General features: G+C 43.6%; 1 protein-coding gene across 3 annotated transcripts in view; it reads left to right on the top strand.

Moving 5' to 3' along the window:
- JHY (junctional cadherin complex regulator) overlaps window positions 1–8,084 on the top strand; it is a 38,612-nt gene extending 30,528 nt beyond the window's left edge. For all 3 annotated transcript variants that reach the window (XM_079954687.1, XM_079954688.1, XM_079954689.1), the window contains exons 5-8: window positions 520–808; window positions 3,564–3,644; window positions 6,616–6,741; window positions 7,634–8,084. In XM_079954687.1, the coding sequence (XP_079810813.1) occupies window positions 520–808; window positions 3,564–3,644; window positions 6,616–6,741; window positions 7,634–7,837 (700 nt within the window). In that variant the 3' untranslated portion in view covers window positions 7,838–8,084. The remainder of the gene's footprint in view (window positions 1–519; window positions 809–3,563; window positions 3,645–6,615; window positions 6,742–7,633) is intronic.
- Window positions 8,085–19,494: the final 11,410 nt, after the last annotated feature.

Genomic DNA, 19,494 nt, shown 5'->3' with positions numbered 1-19,494 from the left:
GCTATACCTTACCCAACTCCCAACGCATATGACTACCTAGGTAAAGGTAAAGGTACCCCTGACCATTAGGTCCAGTCACAGACTACTCTGGGGTTGCGGCGCTCATCTTGCTCTATAGGCCGAGGGAGCCAGCGTTCATCCACAGACAGTTTTTTATGGGTCATGTGGCCAGCATGACTAAGCCACTTCTGGTGAACCAGAGCAGCGCACGGAAACACCGTTTATCTTCCCGCCGGAGCGGTACCTATTTATCTACTTGCACTTGACGTGCTTTCAAACTGCTAGGTGGGCAGGAGCTGGGACCAAACAATGGGAGCTCACCCCATCGCGGGGATTCAAACCGCCGACCTTCTGATCAGCAAGCCCTAGGTTCTGTGGTTTAGACCACAGTGCCACCCACGTCCCTATATGACTACCTAGATAGGTCTAAAAATGATTCTCACCCCGCTGCTGTTTTCCATGGTCTTCCTTTTTACTTTGTTTCCTTTTGCTTCCCTTTTCCTGCTCTTCTTCCTTGAGGCCGTCCCATCCACCTGCTCACACCCCTGTAAGAGCCCTTTCCCCAGCCACCCGGCTCATCCAGGCGGCAGAGCGGCATCACCGAGAAATCTCTCAGCTGGCAGATGATCACCTTGCTGTGAGCCAGTTCACGGCCATGTTTCCTCCCATTATACAGAGGGGAGAGAGCGACTCGCAACTCAACATGGAGAGCTGTGAACAGACCCGCCAGCCCATTCTGAGCCGCAGCAATTCCGAAGGCTACTTGATTCAGATGGAAAAGCAGAAGGAGAGGAAGGAGAATAGGAAGGTAAGCTAGGAAGAGCATCAAGCAGAGCAGGGGTGGGTGGAAGCAGGCCTGTGGTCTCCTAGTGTTTTGTGATAGATCTGCAAGGAATTCTGCCTCTCAGTTCCTTGAGCAACAATGAAACAGATCCTGATCACCTCCTCCTAAATCAGTGGTTCCCACCTTTAAGAGAGGATTGTGTGTTTCCTTTTCTCTTTGTTTCTCCGTTTTTGTTTTAATTTAGATTACTTTCTTTTGTCTTATTGCATTACCAAAAAAAAAAAAAAAAGCTTTAATAATGTCTTACCAAAAATAAATTAATCAGTGGTTCCCTAAGTAGATGGTAGCACCGGGGGGGGGGGGGCAGGCAGTTACCTAGTGGGGCACAGGATGTATAAATGACTATCAAGCTTTGAGAAGCTGGTTTTACCAGAGCAAGTACACCAGTTGTTTGTTTGTTTGTTTGTTTGTTTGTTTGTTTGTTTAATAAAGCTAAATACCGTAGATTCCGGCGCATTAGGCGACTGGGTGTATTAGACAACCCCCCAAATTGGCAGCTGCCAATTTGGGGGTCCGTCTTATAAGCCCAGTCGCCTAATACGCTGGGCAGCTCCGCGCCAGGAGGAAGCCGCCCAGTGAAGCCAGCTTAGCATTGTTGGGCAGCTTTGCCAGGCAGCTTCCTCCCGGCGCGGAGGCCACCACCCACTGCTGCTGCTTCCAAAGCAGGCTCCCGGTGTATAAGACCACCCCTGACTTTTTAACCTCTTTTCCGGGGTTAAAAAGTCGTCTTATACGCCAGAATCTACGGTAGTTTTAATTGGAAATTATTACTGTTTTGAATTTTGAGTTAGTATCTTCCTTAGTAGTTTTCTTAGCAGTTCGAAAGCACCTCCGGGTGCAAGTAGATAAATAGGGACCGCTTACCAGCGGGAAGGTAAACGGCGTTTCCGTGTGCGGCTCTGGCTCGCCAGAGCAGCGATGTCACGCTGGCCACGTGACCCGGAAGTGTCTCCAGACAGCGCTGGCCCCTGGCCTCTTAAGTGAGATGGGCGCACAACCCCAGAGTCTGTCAAGACTGGCCCGTACGGGCAGGGGTACCTTTACCTTTACCTTTATCTTCCTTAGTGGAAGGCACCGAGGAGGAGTTTATGGACGCAAAGGGACAGCGGCCCCCCAAAAAACCTTTGGAAACCACTGTGCTTACCAATCCATTTGCCACTTCTTCCTGCCGCCGCGTTATGAGATCTGTCATACGGAAGGATGCAGTGGGCAGTTTCACCTTTAAGCTGTTGCATCCGTAAAACGGTTTCAAACACAGCCATTTATATACATCAGCAGGAAGCCAGGCTGCAAGTCCGAGAGGGAACCATTACCCTTGCCATGCCCATTTTGCTCCTCAATATACCCACCCCGCTTCCCAAGGAAAATAAACCGAAACCCATCGGATGCTACAGGATTCCTGAAGCTCAGATATTCTCACAACAAACTTAACCAGGGTCCCAGTTCACTACAGCTTTGATTTTGTGGTTCCTTTTCTCAACAGCATGTCCAGACTCCATGCAGTAACAATTACATCCTGAAACTGGGACAGGGCGATTTTGAAAAATATCCTCATGCACCCATGACAAATTGTAATGTTTAAGAAGCTGGCTTCTGGCCCCAGAGCAGACAGGCTAAGCTGAAATAATTGTCCATGAGTGATGACTCAGATGGCTCTTTGTGGATTGCTGCTTCACTGCCCCTAAGAAGGGGGTTAGCTGGATTAGAACCATAACTGCAGGGCAGATTTCCTTCCCTTTCTCTTCCTCCATATCCAGACTATCATCTTTTGTTCCCTTTTTTGGATAACGGTCTTAACACACAGGCACACAGGCTTCTGAAGAATTTCACAGAGGGTTGCCATTTATAATACAACCTGGCCCCCAACTTTTGAGAAGTTCTCTTTGCTTGCTTGCTGGAAATGTTTACATTTTTCTCAAAGACAGCCACAACAACACCAAGTTGCGAAAATGATCCTTGACAGAAAGGGATATCAGTTTCTAATTCTAGTTTTCCTTATCAAGCTTCTGGCCCAAGTCTTCCTTTTCCCCCAGCCTGTGGGTGGGACTCTCACAGCCAAATTTTCTGGGGCTTTTTTGCTTGGTGCTTCAGAGCAAACAGAAATTTGTATTTCGGCAGTTAAAGCTGTGTGGGGCAAGTGAGAGCCCAGACACACTCACCGGAAAACCTAAAAGTAAGATCACCATTCCTATTGCAGTTCCTGAGTTTGCAATTGGGCCTGTGCAGCAAATTCAGAGCCTTCCTGTCAACGCTTGGGTTGTCTTTGGCTCAACTGAGTTGTCACAGGAAGCCACTGTTTCCCATACAGGAGCAAGTTATCACAAGGAGCTCATGTGTCATACCTTGTCCTCCTCTTGTGCATGCCAGAGGAAATCAAAAGCTTTATTCCAGTCCTGAACAAACCACAGTTTCTCTTGATGTTTCCAAACTCAAGGAACTGTGGCTTGTTTATGCTCTAGTTAGTGAAAGCAAACCAGGATCAAAGCAAAGTTTCAGGTACTCACTTGTTCACTAACTTGAGTTTGAACCAACCACAGTTTCACGAGTTTGAATGTCATGAGGAATATCAGTTGTTGTTGTTGTTTTTCCTGCTCTTCCTGTGGTCATTATTGATCCTTGCAGTCCTGGTTAAATAAGTCTTCTAATAATGAATGGTGGAGGTCTTTGTCTTTTGCTCAGAAAGCAAAACTTCATCCCAACATCCCAACTCTCTTCTTAGGGTTCCAGGACAAAAGGCTACATGAAGATGGACCTCAAGCTTGGAGGCCTTGGACCTGACTATGAAACCATCAAAGAGAAAGTAAGCGGCATGCATGGCAATAAAAAAAATAGTTTGCACATCTTGCAACTGCCCTGCAGTGGGCACAACAACAGGTGCAATATTATTGTTGTTAATATTAATATATTTAATATTGGGCGGTATCCAATGCTCTCCTTCCACTAGAACAAGTGATGTACACTATCAGAATGGACCTCTCCTCTCCCCTGAAGCCTCTGGTGTGCTTCCAAAATCAGCTCTGGAGGGACGAAAGGAAACACAAATGCTACTGGGCCAGCAGAACTCCACCAGTGCTACTTTGGATACAGGCTGTTGTTGTTGTTGTTGTTACTGATACTACTACTACTATATTTTTAATTGATTAGTTAATTTATTAGATTTGTTACCTGCCCTTCACCACTAGCTCCTAGGGCAAGTCACAACAATGTAAAAACGCAGTATTAAAATCAGTTAAATCAACTTGCAATCAGAAAAATTGGGATGGGGGTAGCCTAAGGTGCCTGAGCCTGCTGTCCCTTTCCCTCCCCCCCCAAGAAAGCACAGTCCTGGTGAGACCCCAGCCACCCCCACTGTCTTCATTTTCCTGGAGGCATCTATACCTTTAAATTAGCACCTGCAAATAGTACACAAATTTGTGGTGTGGGGCTGTTCCCCAAATGAATTATTTGTGTTATGTAGCAGCATCCCTAAGGGACAATGAATTTGAAATTGGGGGCAGTGGAGGTTTTTTAAGTCGGGAATGGTGTGGAGACTTGGACTCCCGTCAACCCCTCATCAATGGCAATTATGTCTGGGGCTGATGCGGACTGGAGTCCCCAAAACATCTTGGTGGGGGCGGCCTGAGGGAATCTAGACTAGATGATCTGCTCCCATCCATCCCTGTGGTTCTGTTTGTTCTTCCTGACCCAAAGAAACAGAGGTGGGGGCAGGGGCAGACACTGCGTCCTCCAAACCCAGGCGCATTCAAAATAGATCATATTTTCAATCTGCTGTTTTCTTTGCCCTTTGGCAAAGGTATCCATTAGTCGATACTCACCTGCGGAGAATTCCAATTGCAGATAAGTACACCCAAGTTTATTCTCTTCCGGCTGGTTCAAGTGTGCATTACTTTAATGCAATTGAGCTGCCCTTGCGAATTCAGATGGCCTGGCTTTATTGCAGAAGGGAGGAAAATGAAAGTAAACACAGCAGAGCAAATGCAGCCGTAGAGTAGCTGAATGCACATTAGGCCCTGTTAAGAAACATCAGGTGTTGCTGGACCAAAGAAGAAGATGGAGCCAATCATCCAAGAAAGGGCCTGAAAGAAGCCTCTTTTCTCCCCCTTTACCGTGGATGATTTTGCAAGATGCTCTGAGCAGATAGATGGGAGAACATAATCCTGGCTGCCCTTCCACCTACTGATAAGACAACAGTCATATAGCATTTGCAGTCTAGGAGAGCACCGCGGGGTGTTGCAGTGGGGGAAATAATTCAGCAGACAGCACCAGTCCAGAGTACTTTAAAAGCTGCTTTGATTCCTTTGGCCTTGTGTGTGAAATGAAGCAGATTGGACAGCTGAAATGGGAATAAATGCAGAGATCCATAGCTACACATACAGCCTTTGTGAAACCATGAGGTTTTGTTTCTCCATAAAATTATGTGTCAAGCATAACGTGCCATTCTGGTATGACTAGGGCCACAATGATGTTTTATCGTGTTTTTAATATTTTTTTGTTGTGGTGGTTGTTATTGTTGTTGTTGTTGTTATTAGCCCTGAGCACTGAAAAGGTTATATGCCCGCCCCAATATGATTTTTTAAATAAAAAAATATATTAAACCATAAAATAAAGATTTAAAGATTTAAGCACGTGCTTCTCCAGACCAGTGGTTAATCCATCGCCACATATGACTGGAATGGCACGAGTGGCGTCTAAGATGAAAAATCATTTCTAAGGAAATTCCCACCCACTTAATACAAATTTCAGTAGTTAAATATTGAAATTTTTAATATTGTATTGCTTGTAAGCCACCCAGGGGCTATTTATTGATGGGTAGCTATAAAAATTTAATGCATAAATAAACTTGAGTTTGAACATGTCTCCATTGCTGAAATAAGGCAGATGGATATACACTGGAACCTCGTGTTATGTACCTTCCGCCTTGCGAACGCTGCGGGTTATGAGCTCCGCTAACCCGGAAGTAGATGCTCCCAGTTGCAACCTTTTCCCTGGGATGCGAGCGGAAGTCGCACGCCAGCAGCTTGGCAGCAGCGGGAGGCAGCATTAGCGAAAGCGCGCCTCATGTTATGAGCGGTTTTGGGTTACAAATGGATCTCCAGAATGGATTAAGTTCGTAACCGGAGGTACCACTGTATAACTGTTTCTGTTGTTTTGAAAACATAAAAGATGAACAACCTGTCTGGAACATGAGAGAAGGGGCAGGAATGGTCGCTGATAGTCCTGTTCAACTTGATAGAATATCCATGTCATGTCATTTATGAAGCCAAAAGTGAGCTAAACTGTCAGTGATTTCTCTTTAAGTGTCCTATCCACACCCTCAAAGTAAGCTGGGTGAGCTGACCACGCAATCAGAAACACAAAAGAGAACAGAAGATAATTTAAGTCATTAGTCATGTTTGTATCCTGTGTGTTCCTCAAGATGTTTATGGTGGCATAAACCCCATTTCATCTCCACAACATTCCTGTGATGTAGGCTAGGGCGAGAGACCATGCTTTGACAAATACCACCCACTGATCTTTGTACTCCTGGGATTAAGAAGTCCAGCACTCTATCCTCTTCCAGAAGCAGCTGACACAGTGCCCTCCAGATATTTCTGAACCACAGCTCCCATCATCCCAGACCATTGGCCATGCTTGGCGGGGGAGTTGGGAGTCCAACAACAGTCCCTGCTCTTGTCTCTAAATTTATCACCGACCATCACACCGCATCCTTACAGTATCCGCCCCAGACTTGTTAAACAGTCCTTCCACTACTGCCATTTGTCTCCTGACAGTCCGAAAAGATGAAGCAACAGAAGGAATATGCCAAGCAGGTTAAGGAACACAACATGAAGAACATCTCGAGCGCTCGGAAACCGCAGCCGAGGCACGACAACAAATCGGCCCTGTCCAGGCAGAAGGTGAGTCAGCTCCCAGAAAGAGTAACTCAGCAAGTAAAGGGATAAGAGGCACTGGATGGCTCAGCCCCTTTCCTTGAGTCAACAGCATATAGGATGCTTCCATGTGGCAGTTTATTGCTCATGCATCACATGCAAGTGGTCTGTGTGTTTTTTGCATCATCCATGCAACACCATTCTCATCAAAAGGCCATCCCACTTCTCACACCTCAGCTCAATCCACTTTTGCCATTTCTCTAGGATTTTATTTACATAATGGATTTTCCACTGGAAACTTTGAATCCAGATTAAGCGGGGAGATGGTTTGAGGTGGCCTTTTGATGAAAAGACGGTGTGGTGCAGGCACTAAGCAAAGCTTTTACGCATGAGGAACGCCAAGTCGATAAACTGCCACTTGGACATGCCCACAGAGGCTCTCTGTGCTGTAAAACATGCAGTTCACATGGTAAATTACCACTTAATGCATGGTTATCTCTGTTCACCTGCTGCTTCTCCCTTAAAGCAGCATGAAGGTGATTTCAGCAGACCAGTGGCTGGGAAGGTGGCAGGTATGGTAAAGCATCCTTAACCCGTCCACCACCCACTTCTCAATTTTTTAGATTTCCCCAACCCTGGTTACTTTTCTCCCATATTCCAAACTTGCATGTGGAATCCCAGCTGGGGAGGAGGGACAGTGTGTGAGGGATGTGGGTGAGGGGTCATTGTGTGGAAACAGAAGCCAGGGGGAGGGTTAAGCATCCCTCCTCCAGCCTATGTCTTCCCACTTGAAAACGGAACCCAGCCACCGGCACTGCCAGATGAGAAGTAGATGCTGGATGTGTAACTGTGCCCTTTGCTGGGAAGCACAGTGTTCCCCCTGCTGTGTTCATTCATTTTTTTCATTTGCTTCCTTCAGGCCCTAGAGTACGCCAAGACCATCCCCAAGCCCAAGCTATATGTGTCGAGGCCGTCGGAACAAGAGCCCAAGGACGAAAAGAACCTGGCGCGCACCTTAAACGGAGAGAATCTTCCTCCCATTTCATCTCTCGAATCCCTGCAGAACAGGCACGAAAAGGAGAAGCAAGTCGTTGCAGCTTTCAAAACCCTTCATATTGTATGAGACTGAGCCCAAACTCACAGGGACTGCAGGCCTTCCGAAGCAGCAGAGAACTGGACCGTTTTGCTCTGCTCTTTTGATGGTCGCCCCAAATGCCCAAGGACTGGCATTGAATTATGAGTTTCTGCTATCACAAAATGAACTTTGAAGATGTGAAGTATTTTTCTCTCCTTATTCACCCTCCCTCCCTTGTTTTTATTTTTTTTTATGTCAGATTTTATTGTTGCTAATTAAAGAGTTGGATAGGTAATGTTCTAGAACGGTCTTAATTTATTTATACCACCTTTCCCCCTTGTATTATTTCCTTGCCAAATCCTTCGCTGGGCCAATGTCATATTACACCTAGGGCCACTCCAGGTTGGTGAGGGGTTGTGGGGTTTTTTTTTTGGGGGGGGGGGGTATGAACACTGATATTTTCCAGACAGGCAGAAGTCAGCTAAAGTAAATATATGATTTTATGCTAATGATGTGTGTTGAAATGCTGTCAAATGATCAAGCTGACTTGAAGCACCTTTGGAAATGCTCTGGGGTGGCTTGTTTTGAAGAAAAACTGCAAAGCAACAGTTATGCCAAGGTGTAATTTTGGTGCCTACCCCAAGGGTCGCAGATGACACTTGATCGTGAACTTGAACTACTAAAACCTTAGTGAACTACAGGCAGCCCACCCAGCCTAGCCCTGTTTATGTGGGGGTTACATCACAAGGCACCTCACGTGCAGAGCCAGATTTACATATACAAGCTATAGCTTAGGGCCCCCAAAAAATCTAAAGGGGAAAAAACTGAATGTACATTTCCAAAATATAAGATAAAAAATACCGTAAATAAAATAAAACCTACATACAGCAATCGTGTTTTGTGTTGTGTAGGCTCCTATTTGTTATGTGCAAGTGGCTTTAGATACCTATGAGGTCCATGAATTACAATATAGCATAGATTCAACACAAAAAAAAGTGACAATTTGTTGTTGACAAAGGACAGCTGGACATCTAAAGGGCCCCATTACCTTCAGTAGCTTAGGGCCTCATCAAACCTAAATCCAGCCCTGCTCACCTGTTGGTGAAATCACGTATAACTGAACCCATGAAAAAGCCTGCAAACATCCCATTCCACCCTTTTAGTGCTGTTTCAGTGACATCTTTATGACATTTCCAGGTCACTTCCGGGTTCAGTACGACGCATATGTGCACATATTGAATGCACGTAAATGGGGGCTGCCTGTACTGAACTAAATCATGGTTTCAGTGACTTGGGCGTTCATTTTGCAGAAACAGTGGCATGGAAATGTCACCCTTCTGTGCCTTCTAGGACTCCACAAATTACATTCAGGAATCAAAGTGAGCAATATGGCTTCCTTAGCCCTTATTCTACACAGTGTGAAACGATTCCCAAATCAACATTTTTTCCAGTTTCATTGTGTATTGTGTGTGTGTGTGTGTGTGTGTGTGTATCCACATTGTGCTTTTTATTTTGAAAGTTATTTTTGAGTCCCTTTTTAATGCATGGTCTCCCCAGCAAGCTCTCTGCAGCGCTACCATACTGCAAATAGCCAACATCTTTGGTTATGGGCCCAGCTGCTGAGTGGATGACTGCATATTTTTGGACTCTGAGAAAGGTTTGAAAACTCCTTCTCCTGTTAGCGTAGTTCTGTGGGTCTGGAAGTGTTCCAGAATGGTTGACTGGGTTCCTGAAGCTGAGAAGGCTCTGGTCTTCCCACAGCTAACAGATGAGAACTATAGTTTATGGTCCTTTCGGGTGGAGGCACTTTTGACCTCTAGAGAAGTATGGACCTATGTAACTGATGACCCTCCTGACCCTGTAACTAATGCTTGGTCGAAAGGAGATGCAAAAGCCAGGGCGATAATTAATTTGGCAGTCAGCGACCAGCAAGTAGTCTACATAGGGAATAAGAAAACTGCCAAAGAAATGTGGGACAGTCTTGCAGCAGTGCATGTTAGAAAAGAGTCAGCGTCTGCATTGACGTTTTTCAAGCAGTTGTACCAGACTAAGTTGCAGCCTGGTGGTGATTTGGCAGCACACTTGAGACGTATGGAGGCAATACGCGGTGAATTAATTCGAAGGGACATGGAGATACCTGATATTCAGTATGTTTTTATCATTCTTTGTTCCCTTAACGAGGACTTTGATGGTATAGCTAGCCAGATATCTGCTGTTCCACCAGCGCAATTAACTGTGGAAGGGGTAACGGCAAGATTAATGGGCGAGTTGGATAGAAGGGAGGCTTGCGCGATAAGCACTCCTATTTCCAGAAAGAATGAGGAACACCATATGCAAACTTGTGGTGATACAACTGCATTTAAGGCTGCAAAGCGTTGTTGGTTCTGCAATAAGCAAGGACATATTGCAAAGGACTGCAGAGCCAAAAGAAAGCAAAGTACTCCCAAGCCTGTTTCTGATCGTCAGTCATGGTTGTCATCTCAGCAGCCAACATCACACCGTAAAGACAGGAATGAGCCGCGAGCTTTTCACGCTCGGACTGCAGATCATAAAAGAATTAAAGGTGCCAAGTGGAAGTCTTTTATTGTGGACTCAGGAGCGTCTCACCACGTTTGCAATGATCGAAGCTTGTTTATTTCTTTCGAAGAGGAAATTGGTAATGTACATTTAGCCAATTCACAAGTCTTGCAGTCACTTGGCAGGGGTACTGTTAAACTTGACTCTTTAAACATTACAATAGCAAACTGCATATACTGCCCGTCAGTGGACAATTTATTGTCAGTAAGGTGTTTTGCTCATCAAGGCATAAGTGTGCGTTTCTTAAATTCAATGTGTGAGTTTTTTGAGGGGAACAAACGTCTATTGTATGCCCGGGACTCTGATGGTTTATATAGACTGTATTTTTGCACCTACTCCCAATTGCCTATAAACTGCAGAGCAGCACAGTCAAGCCAGGGGTTGAGGAATGTAAGGCCACATTCTGGGTGTGTCCATGAGGCGCACAGAATTCTAGGACACCTGAATTTTGCTGATGTAATTAAGACAAAGAATATTGTTAATGGCCTCAACTTAAAACCATGTAAATTCTTTATGCAATGTCTATCTTGTTGCAAGAATAAGATTAAGGTTGCACGCAAGGGTAGGTGCTCAGATAGGAAAGTAACTGAGCCATTTGAACGTGTACATTGTGATTTAGTTGGGACACTCCCACCATCATTAGGAGGTTCAAAGTACTGGCTCACTCTCATAGACCAGTATAGTAGATATTGTTGGACTTATGCAATAGCTGAGAAGTCCCAAGCATTTGAGAAGTACAAAGTTTTTTGCAACTGGGTAAAAACGCACTTTAACAAACCAATTAAGAACCTGTTTTCTGACCGGGGCGGAGAATTTTTTTCTGAGGATTTTGAGAAATTCCTGGAAGCGCAGGGGACTACTCATGAGTTATCTTGCCCCCGAAGTCCCTGGCAAAATGGGCTTGTTGAAGTTGTGCAGCGTGACTTGCAGGCAGGGGTTAAAACTTATCTGCACGATGTTAATCCGCCCAAAGATTTTTGGGCTGAAGTGCTCAGTGCATTTTGTTATGTTAGAAATCGCAGTTATCATTCTGGTTTAGATGTCACCCCCTATGAGAAGCTGTTTAAAAAACACCCTAATCTGAAATACCTACGCATTTGGGGTTCAGATGTAATTATGCATTATCCCGCTAAGCAAAAATTGGGTGAGCGTAGTGTTCAGGGAAAATTAATGGGCTACCAGCAGGGGGTGTACAGAATTTACATACCAGCAACTGGCAAATTTCATATTACTAGAAGCATGATACAAACAGTAAATTGGAATGGAGTTGCTGTTTTCCAAGATACTGACGGTATAGATAGTACTGAGGAAGAAGAGGAAGAAGCAGCAGCAGCAGGAAATGGTGATTCTGAATTAATGGAAAAAGACAAAAAGCCTGTTGAATCTGATAATTTGTTTGATGATTTAAAGTCACAGGCACCCGAGGGGAGGTTAGATTCTCTTGAGTTTTCTGATCGTGAGCTTAGCCTACAGGCACCTCTTCAGTCTGACAATGATGATTTACAACTTGAAACTAGTAATTTACTTAGTCCCATTAAGTCTGAGGAGTCTGACTCTCCTTCTGGACTAAGACGTTCAGATAGAAAGAGGCAGAAGCCACAACGTTTTGCAGATGAACATTTTAATACTGTGTATGCCAATAAGGTGGTTTTTGAGCCAAAAAGCTACAGTGACGTTCAGAATTTACCTAAGCACCAAGCTGCAAATTGGTATAAAGCTATGAACTCTGAGATAGCTTCTTTAAAAGAGCATAACACTTGGTCTCTTGTACCACAAACCCCAGATATGAGACTTATTGATTCAAAATGGGTTTATAGAATTAAAATGAATGATAAAAATGAAGTTGTAAGGTACAAAGCAAGATTAGTTGCTAAGGGTTTTCAACAAATTCCAGGCGAAGATTATGATTTGTGTTATTCACCAAGTGTAAAATATGAAACAGTTAAGCTTTTGTTAAAAGATGCATCACAACGTGGACATTCTGTTTATCACCTAGATATAAAAACTGCATATTTGTTTGCAGATTTAAAAGAACAAATTTTTATGCATGTCCCTGAAGGCGTAGACGCCGCTGAAGGTTTGGTATGCAAATTAAATAAATCCCTTTATGGTCTGCACCAAAGTGGAAGGAATTGGCACCAAACTTTAGCAAAAGAATTGCTGGATATTGGTTTTTCACAAGGAAAGGCAGACAACTGTGTGTTTATAAAGGAAAGGGCAAACTCTGTAACAAAGATATGTGTGTATGTAGATGACGTGTTAATTTCTACAAAAACTAAACAGGAATATGAAGAGGTAGTATCACAGTTACAGAAGAAATTTGATGTGGTGGAATTAGGCATAGCTAAAAATTACTTATCCATGCAAATTGAGAAAGGCAAAAATGGATCTTTTCTGGTTCATCAAACTGCAAAAATTGATGACCTTGTTGAAATGCTACGTTTAGAAAATGCAAATGTGAAGGAAACGCCTATGGTGTGTGGTTTCACCTTTACAGGTGAAGATAAGCCATTCCCTAACAAAACTTTGTATCGTTCTGCTATAGGCAAGCTAAATTTCATTCAAAGAATCTCAAGACCAGATATAACTTATGCTTTTCACTTTCTGGCAAAATTTGTAGAAAAGCCCACTACACAATGTTTCTCTGCTCTTAAGAGAGTTGTAATGTACCTTAAACATACCAAACATTATAGGTTGCAGTTTACATCAAGTATTGACAAAGGTTTTGAAATTTTCTGCGATGCATCTTATGCAGTGGAACAAAATAATTGCAGGGGTGTGTCTGGTATGGTGTTTTGTTATAACGGTTGTCCATTTGAATGGAAGTCCCAGACACAAACCATTATTTGTCTCTCCACAACCGAGAGTGAATTATATGCATGCGTTCAGGCCACTCGTGATGTAGAATGGTATCTGCAAGTATTTGCAGACCTACAGATGCAAGTAACACTACCAGTAAAAGTTTACCTTGATTCCCAGAGTGGACTTGCTATCCTATGTTCAGAAACCAATACGCAGCGCACCAGAGTCTTAAGATTACATTTGCAGTTTGTAAAGAAACTAATTGCTGATGAAATGATTGTATTTGAATATGTTCCAGGTAACAATCAAATTGCGGACATTTTTACAAAAGCACTTCCAAAGGTTACACATGAAAGACATGTACAAAATATGCTTTATGTTTTCGTTTCACAATGATGAACCGCAGGGGAAATGTTGAATGGTTTCTTTAAATGTAAAGGTTCATCATTGTTCCACCCAATGTGTATGTCTTTAAGGGGTCAGAGCAAGGGCCAGAGCAAAATAACGAGACCCAGCTTTACAGCTGTGAAACATAGCAGGTGCTGCTGAGTTCACTGATTAAGGTGTGTCAGCATTTGGTTGTAGTATATAAGGAGCAGCACCTAGCTCTCCCATTACCCTGGGGGATGGGTTGGTGGTTGGGTCTGGTTTGCTGTTGATGTATTTAGTGTATAAGGAGTCAGGTAGTTGTTTATTTCCTTGACATCTGACAGGAGGGCATTCCACAGGGCGGGCGCCACTACTGAGAAGGCCCTCTGCCTGGTTCAGCTCTCCCCCAGAGTGCCACTGAGACAGCTGCCTCAGCAAGCCTCATTATAGCACTTGCCCTGACTTAGGTCTCCCAAATATTGCCTGCAATGCTGCGACAGAGTAACATTTCCATACTGCATAAGAACTGCTTATCTACAGATAATAATCATCCCACCCCAAAATGGTAACACTTTGAAGCATCTCTTAGTAGGGCCCAAAACTTGTTTCTCTGATTAGATGTGATAATCCCCCTAAATACAAAGCTTGAGAACCTATTTTTAAATGAAAGCTTCAGAAGGATATCAAAGAACTATTTACTCGCATCTAATATTTTAATTAGATTATATTCTCAATTTAACCCATTACACACACACACTGCTTTGATGAGCTGCACGCCTAGTGTTTGGCCCCAGATGCTGGAGGTAATGAATGCTGGACCGCTTTGATTTAATAAGCATTTCTGCCTTTCCAGTCTGACTCTCTTTGTATCTATTTTTTATTAGTATTATTTTTTTTTTCTGAGCCCATAGAATTTGGTTAATTGAAGGAGTCTCTTACCACCACACATTAAGGGCTCTAAATTAGCATTCCCTTTTCCGATTAGAAAATGCAAGCGGGCATTTTTGCTTTGATCCAAGGATTTAGCTGAAGTAGCCCGTGCTCCCTTGAAAATGAGCTGATGGCCTTGTTATTAGGATAAAATGCAAATGAGGCCATGTGTTAGGAAATGCTTAATGTCTTAATTGATCACCTTCTGTACTGTCTGTGCCTTCCTTACATCTTCCACATCACCTGGAAATGAGGACTCCATTGAAAAAGGCAGGTACAACCTCAGCTTTTAGGGATATTCAAATTGTACCCATTAAACCCCTAAATTGTACCCATTAATCCCCTAAACACACGAACAGCACTTTAACTTTTAACAATGCTCTGTTGCTTCTTTTAACAGTGAACTTGGGCAATCAGTGAAGATATTTATACTTTCATTTTCAATTCCTTGAAGAACTCCATCTCAGTCTTAGGACATTTAGCTTATTCTCTTTGCAGAGTGGTATTTCAATTGTTGTTGGCCAGGATGGTTGGAAAAGGGGAGAGAGCCATTGCTGGGTGGTGGAGCATAGAGTAGTCTATGCAAATGGTGTCTCTAGGTACAGCTGCCTGAAACCCTGGAGAGCTGCTGCCAGTCAGTGTTGACCTACTGAGCTGTATGGACCTAGGTGGTCTGACTTGGTGGTAGTTTCCTATCTTGTGAATGTCCCCTAAAGGTTGAGTGGCTAAAACTTACCAAAGGGTCATTGAAAAGTGCTGACTTCTCTTTTTTGAATCCTTTGAGGCCAGACATTTAGCGGCTGTTGCTTTTATTATTATTATTTACAGCAGTGATTAAAAGACAGGGAGGCCTTGCAATACCTTTGCCAGTCAATGCATGTCTGTAATGTCTTCCTTGTATGGGGTTGTTTTGAAATTCCAGGAGTTCTTGGGAAGTAACCATGTCCCCAGCTTGAGAAAGATGCACAGTGCATGTAAGTCCCATGGTGATCAATGGGGCTTACTCTCTAGTAAGCATGCTTGGGCTCTAAGCCTCCATGGTTTCCCAAACTTGGGTCTCCAGCTGTTTTTGGACTACAGTTCCCAGCATCCCGGACCACTGGTCCTGCTAAGCTAGAGATGATAGGAATTGTGTTTCAACAACAGCTGGAGACCCAAGTTTGGGAAACAGTGCATTAGAGCAAGGGTAGGGAGTCTGTGGTCTTCCAGATGTTTCTGGACGACAGCTCACATCATCCCTGACCATTGGCTGTGCTGTCTTGGGCTGATGGGAGTTGGAGTATGGCAACATCTGGAGGGTCAAAGGTTCCCCAGTGACCCCTGTCTTACAGGAATATTAGTCAGGCTGGCATGAGAAAAACAAAATTAATAAGTAGAAGGTCACAACACTGATCCCTGTCTTACAGGAATATTAGCCAGGCTGGCATGAGAAAAATAAAATTAATAAGTAAAAGGTCACAACATTGATTCCTGTCTTACAGGAATATTAGCTAGGCTGGCATGAGAAAAATAAAATTAATAAGTAGATGGTCACAAGAAGAGGACAAGCAGAAGTGATTTAATGCAAATGCTAGCAAGTAAGGGGAAATGTTTGTTTTTACTTAGGTTGTCAACCACTTTGAGGATTTTGATTTTTAAAAGAGGGTTGTAAAATTAGAAATAAAGTGTTGTCTTTGTGTCAAGAGGTAGACTACTCTGGAATACAAATATTTTACCTTCCTAACCATGTTTAATGACTGTGTTTATATTATATCCTAGACAACATGATCCCCCGTTTCGGAATGATAGCTTTTTGCTATCCTATCATTAGAATGAAATGTGGAGGGCGCTCAATTTAGCTTGTTATCCAAAAGAACAGGTCAGATTGCCCTTTTTAACTTCCAGATCAACAATATTTTCTTTCTGTGCAGTCAGGAAAAGGAGTTTCCCTTGGTTAAAAGGCACAGTCTTTATGGTTTAACCTTCAAGCTTGCATTAATCAGCAGACGTTGTTTTTCAAACTGTGCTCCAGAGAACCTTGAGGGGTTTCTCAGAAACAGATCTTGAGTAACTCCGTGAAATTATCCATCACAGCACACAAGCGACCATGTCAGACCAATGGAATAGCTGCAGAGAAATGCACATCATGTTCTACATTACACATTACATACACAAATGTACAGCACTTGATGGATGGAGTCAATGTGGAAATGCGCCCACTGCTGTGTGTTCAAATGTGCAGTCACCAGTCCTCTTGTGAATCAAGCTTGAGGAGGGACAGTTATGCATGTTTTCAGCAGAACCTGTCTGTACACAACATCAGTTGGCTAGAACCAGTGATGCAATGAACTCACCGCAAGCCCTTTTTGAACTTTCATATCAGTGTGACTTTTTTCTGTATCAATGAGCAGTTTTTCAGCATTTAGACAACACTGTTGTACTCTTATTAGGGATTAAGAGACCCGTGTATGTTTGATTGGATACAGATGCATTCAGTCCTTAGAAATATTTCTTTAAAGGCAGGCAGTTTGTCTGAAGCACAGGGGCAAGTGCAGATCAGATGAACAAGATCTACCGGTATGTTCAAATGGCTGGCCAGTACATCTGTCAGATATAGGGCAAAGATGTGAAGTGAGGGGGGGGGGGAGAGCCAGACTCAGAAGTGGGGGAAACCATAGAGCTGAATCAAGACACTGGTTGTGTGCATGTCGTACATTCAAAGCACCTGACTTCCCCCCAAAGAATCCTGGGAGTTGTAGTTTAAGGGTGCTGGGAATTGTACCCCTGTGAAGGGCAAATTAGAGTTCCCAGGATTCTTTAGGCAATCCCAAGTGCCCTAAAAGCATTCTATGTACGAAGCTTTAGGCTGCAGTCCTAACTCTGCTTACCTGGGAGTAAGCCTCATTGAATTAGATAGGGCTTGTTTTCTGAGCAGACATGGTTATGGGTACAGCCCTAATCATACTGTACTTGTTAGGGTTCCATTGATCTCAATGAGCCAAAGGATGACTAAGACTGGAACCCACAATTCTAATTTGTGGGTCATTTGTATGTAGCCTCAGTTCAAACAGAGTTTTGGCCAGAACTGTTTATGAACTGAGTGTGTGCGCTAGGCTATCAGCAGTGTTCCTGCAGCATGTGACCGGAGGGGGGGGGGTTGTCCCTGTGCAAACTGAGTTTGTTCCATGACGACAGAAAGCTTGAAATCCACCATCATTTATCTTTATAGCAAGTTCACCAGCCCATTTACAAGAGGGTTGAGATGAGGTTCAAATGAAAACTGGATTTTTGTCAAGGGGGTGGGTTGTTTCTCCTCAGAGAGAATGGGGTAGCCAATGTGTGATCACTTCACCACACAGCCGGAGCCCCCGGTCTTTCAGCATTTGGTTGCATCTAACAGTGTAAGCCTTGAGCCCATTTCAATAGGTACAAATCAAGAACTGTGTTCAGGGGTGAAGTGATTTGGAGAAGTGGAGCCTACCCTCAACCCATCTTAGTGGTATGAGATGTGATCCATGAGAGGCAGTCAAGTACAACATTCCTTGTAATGCTAGAGGAGACATGCGAGGGAATGTTTGGTCCAGCCAGTTGAAACTTCCTGTTCCTCCTGCCTGGAGCATCCTTCCTTTTGCGTGTGATAGAAGGTGGGTGTGACAAAACCTGTTCAGGTAACAAAAGTCACGCAGCACACCTCCCTTTTTGACCTCCTCTTTTGTCTGACCAGCTTCTAGCTAGGACTGCTCTGCTAGCTCTCAGCTAGCAGAAACACTGGGATTATTCCCCCATATGGGGTAGATCCACATGTACATATTTGAAACTAAGTCTGCCTTCAGGAATCCAACTGTGAACTGATGTAAGTAAACTTCTTTTATTAACTTTTATTAAGATTATGGCGTCTTTATTCTTTTAAGAGGGATTCAAGGGAACTTACCAGGAACGTACAATTCAGTCTGAGACAGACTGAATTGTATAATAGTGAGATGCTCACACGAGCCTGCAACCAGCTATCTGCTGTGCATGTAAAAGGGGAATGTAAACTCTGCTAAGTAAAGAAACTTGCTAGCGCAAGTTAGGAAGGATATTAATAAACAATATATCCTCTCCTGCGACACTGAACATTCCCACAAGTGGACCCACTAAAAGGACCTGTCAGTGGCACAGCACTATTAAGCAGAAGTCTCTGACACAAAGCTCAGCCCTGCTGTTTACGCAATACTTGCAAAATAAGTGCACACAAACATACACCACCTGTAATATGGGGACAAACGTACTGGCCTACCTTACAGGGTCATTTTAGAAATTCCTAAGATGTTGTATGTTTAACATCTTCTTGGGCGATCACTCGTAGCTGAGTAAGATTGTCTTCCATAAACACGGTCTTAACAGCGAGTTCCGTAAGTGACTGTGGAGGCCAATTCTGGATCCACACATCCTTCCACAGTGGGGACATAGGTTTCTGGTCAGGAGTTGATGATGGTGAGGGCGTTTCTCCCTAGTGTCTTGAGTTCAAGTGTCTTCAAAGCCCATGACACCTTTGATAAAGGCTGTTCTCCACTTGGAGCACTTGCAGGCCAGTGTTTCTCAATTGTTAGTGTTTATACTACATTTTTTAAGATTTGCCTTAAGCAGGTGCCTTCAGTGTATTGGTTTTGGTCTCTGCAAAACTCTTCGTTCAAGCCATAGAATTTTGGCACGTAATTTTGTCAACGTGGTTTTAGGAAGTGTAAGTGTTTTGAAATTGCCGTACTGATTTCATTTCATGTTTTCAAATGTTTATGTAACTTGTTTCTAATGTTTTGCATTTTTATTGGAATTTTAATGACTATTTTAGACTGTTGTTCTAGAGTCAGTGGCATATAAATTTTGTAAAATAAATAAATGCATAGTGCTCTGGGGACATTCCACTCTGATTCATTTAGAGTGTGCGATTTTAATCCCTCTATCCCCACAAACATCCATCTATCTATGCATCCCTATGTTCCTTTGACTGAAGTAGGGCAGCCCCCCCCCCCGCCGCCGCTTCAAGTTATGTCCGTCGATTATCAGTA

This window comes from Podarcis cretensis, assembly GCF_951804945.1.
Source record: "Podarcis cretensis genome assembly, chromosome: 15".
In the NCBI taxonomy this organism is placed as follows: Eukaryota; Metazoa; Chordata; class Lepidosauria; order Squamata; family Lacertidae; genus Podarcis; species Podarcis cretensis.
The sequence above is the reverse complement of the archived record's forward strand: the minus strand, read 5'-3'. Positions and strand labels throughout refer to the sequence as shown.